The sequence below is a fragment of the Peromyscus californicus genome, unplaced genomic scaffold (genome assembly GCF_007827085.1).
Source record: "Peromyscus californicus insignis strain IS unplaced genomic scaffold, ASM782708v3 Scaffold_19__1_contigs__length_69161282, whole genome shotgun sequence".
NCBI lineage: Eukaryota > Metazoa > Chordata > Mammalia > Rodentia > Cricetidae > Peromyscus > Peromyscus californicus.
In genome coordinates this window covers 28,468,439-28,471,680 of record NW_026294491.1, presented here as the reverse complement: position 1 = coordinate 28,471,680, position 3,242 = coordinate 28,468,439, and the positions used below count along the sequence as shown (strand labels likewise).

The window sequence follows — 3,242 nt, the reverse complement described above, 5'->3', positions numbered from 1 at the left end:
TAATATTTACAAGTTTTTTTTTGAAGACCGACCCCCTTATTTGACCCATGAGCTGTCAGAAGTGTACTGAATATTTGAAAACTTTCCATCCTCTTTCTGTCCTGGCTTCTAGCTGTCTGTTTCCACTGTTGCCCACTGTTTAACATTTCTGTCTTTTCATCTACTGGCATCTGGTTGGTGGCCCACAGTGTGGTGTGTGGTAACAGAGGCAAGCAGAGCTATTAGAGGGCTGAGTGGCACTCCAGTTTGTCACTGTAACCATGGCAGAAGAAGCTGGAAGCAATGCTCACTAAATAATATCCCAGGGTGGTAGAAACAAACTGTGGGTTTATCTCATTTACAGTCACCCTCAAGAAATACCTGTTCCCCGCACAGCAGCGACCTGAGTGTCCAGATGTCCGACTTTGCAATCGTTGCAGGATCCGGAGTACGCCTGAGGACGCCAGCAACCATGCTGAAACCACACAGTGAAGCGGGGACTGCCTTCATTCAGACCCAGCAGCTCCGTGCAGCCATGGCTGACACCTTCCTAGAACACATGTGCCGCTTGGACATTGACTCCGCACCCATTACGACCCTCAACACTGGCATCATTTGTACCATTTGTACCACAGATCCTGCTTCCCGATCTGTGGAGATGCTGAAAGAGATGATCAAGTCTGGGATGAATGTGGCTCAGCTCAATTTCTCTCATGGATCTCACGAGTACCACGCAGAAACCATCAAGAATGTGCATGCGGCCACAAAGAGCTTTGCTTCTAACCCTATTTTCTACCAGCCTGTTGCCGTGGCTCTGGACACAAAGGGACCTGAGATCCGTACTGGGCTCATCAAAGGCAGCGGCACTGCAGAAATGGAACTGAAGAAGGGAGCCACCCTGAAGATCACCCTGGACAATGCCTACATGGACAAGTGTGATGAGAACACCCTGTGGCTGGACTACAAGAACATCTGTAAGGTGGTGGAGGTGAGCAGCAAAGTCTACGTGGACGACGGGCTCATTTCACTGCTGGTGAAGGAGAAAGGTGCTGACTTCCTGGTGACAGAGGTGGAGAACAGCGGCTCCTTGGGCAGCAAGAAGGGGGTGAACCTCCTGGGAGCTGCTGTGGACCTCCCTGCTGTGTCGGAGAAGGACATCCAGGACCTGAAGTTTGGAGTGGAGCAGGATGTAGACATGGTGTTTGCATCTTTCATCCGCAAGGCAGCCGATGTGCATGAAGTTAGGAAGGTCCTAGGAGAGAAGGGCAAGAACATGAAGATTATCAGCAAGATTGAGAACCATGAAGGCGTCCTCAGGTTTGATGAGATTTTGGAGGCCAGTGATGGGATCATGGTGGCTCGTGGTGACCTCGGCATTGAGATTCCTGCAGAGAAGGTCTTCCTGGCTCAGAAGATGATGATCGGCCGATGCAACCGAGCAGGGAAGCCTGTCATCTGCGCCACACAGATGCTGGAGAGCATGATCAAGAAACCCCGCCCCACACGTGCTGAGGGCAGTGATGTGGCCAATGCAGTCCTCGATGGAGCGGACTGCATCATGCTGTCAGGAGAGACAGCCAAAGGGGACTACCCTCTGGAGGCTGTTCGCATGCAGCACCTGATTGCCCGAGAGGCAGAGGCCGCCATCTACCACTTGTAGTTATTCGAGGAACTCCGCCGTCTGGCGCCTATTACCAACGACCCCACAGAAGCTGCCGCCGTGGGTGCCGTGGAGGCCTCTTTCAAGTGCTGCAGTGGGGCTATAATCGTGCTCACCAAGTCTGGCAGGAGTGCTCACCAGGTGGCCAGGTACCGCCCACGTGCTCCCATCATCGCTGTGCCGCGCAATCCCCAGACAGCCCACCAGGCCCATCTGTACCTAGGCATCTTCCCTGTGCTATGTAAGGATGCGGTAATGGATGCCTGGGCTGAGGATGTAGACCTCGGCGTGAATTTGGCCATGAACGTTGGCAAGGCCCGAGGCTTCTTCAAAAAGGGAGATGTGGTCATTGTGCTGACCGGGTGGCACCCTGGCTCCGGTTTCACCAACACCATGCCTGTAGTGCCTGTGCCTTGTTGGCCCTCTGGAGCCCCTCTTTCCCATCCCCTCCCCCATTCCATCCATTAGGCCAGCAACGCTTGTAGTGCTCACTCTGGGCCATAGTGTGGCGCTGGTGGGCTGGGACACCGGAGAAAATTAATGCCTCTCTGAACCGTGGACTAAAGCCCAGCTGTCTATCATAGGGCCCTACCCAAGCCAGGGGTGAAGGAGGAATGCAGAACTGGAAACCCTCTGGCTTTATCACAAAAGGGCAGCGACATCTCTGTGTACTTTGTTCCTGTAGAAAGTTGCCCAGAGAATTCCCAACCCTGGCCTGGAGTCAGGAGACCGCAAGAGTAGGGGCTTAGGGTACGGGGCCCAGGTTCCTGTGTAGATAGCCTTTGGCCCTGGTCCTGACTTGCTTCCCCAACAGCCTTGGCCTCCCCCGCCCCCTGCTTCTCCTTGTGCACTCCTCAGCTGTTACTGCAGACACACACACTCCACTCTGCACCTTCCATTCTACCGCAGCATCTCCAGGCCTGTTGCTATAGTGCCCACCTGAATGTCAATAAACAGCAGCTGAAGAAAAAAAAAAAAAAGAAATACCTGTTCAGTTAAAAAATGACACTATTATGTGGGGGAAAGAGTTTAAGGTTGAACTTCCACTCTCTGTGTGAAAACAGTTGCATTCAGTGTAGGATATCTCCACACAGCCTGGACACAGGGACTTCTGCTACAGAGCATTTGGGACTTGCAAGTCAACAAAGGTAATCTCCTTTAGAAAAGAGGAGGTAGAAGACATGTCAGCCATGAGGTCCTAAGAAGTGTAGGATCAAAGGAGATAAGGTAAGCTTTAGCTGAGCGGATGAAAAAAGATTGGGAGTTGCCAGAAGAGATTAACACATGATCAGTTTGATTTCTAAGGTAGCCGAGGACACCTAGGGATATAATTTGCCTCCATGCATGTATATCTATCATGGGATAAAACAAGTATAAATAAACACATACATAAGCTTTAATATTAGACTTTGGTTCTGTCCCTTCTGCATGTGGGTGTCGAGGAATGTACTCTGGAAAGAAAGGGAAAGAACCAGGATTTGTAATAAACTTAGTCTGTGCTAGGTGGGTGTGTTCATCACCTTGTTTTTATGTAACAGTACTGATGGGAGGCAGTTAGCATGCCCCACATTTTATAGATGGAAAAAGTAAATCTGGAAGAAGG

At 51.0% G+C, this 3,242-nt stretch overlaps 1 protein-coding gene across 1 annotated transcript; it reads left to right on the top strand.

Annotated features, from left to right (window-relative positions):
• Positions 1–441: 441 nt before the first annotated feature.
• LOC128114074 (pyruvate kinase PKM-like) lies at positions 442–2,584 on the top strand. Its single transcript, XM_052743940.1, is given in 1 exon segment — positions 442–2,584. A coding segment is annotated over 1 exon segment (1,656 nt). The 5' UTR covers positions 442–451; the 3' UTR covers positions 2,108–2,584.
• Positions 2,585–3,242: the final 658 nt, after the last annotated feature.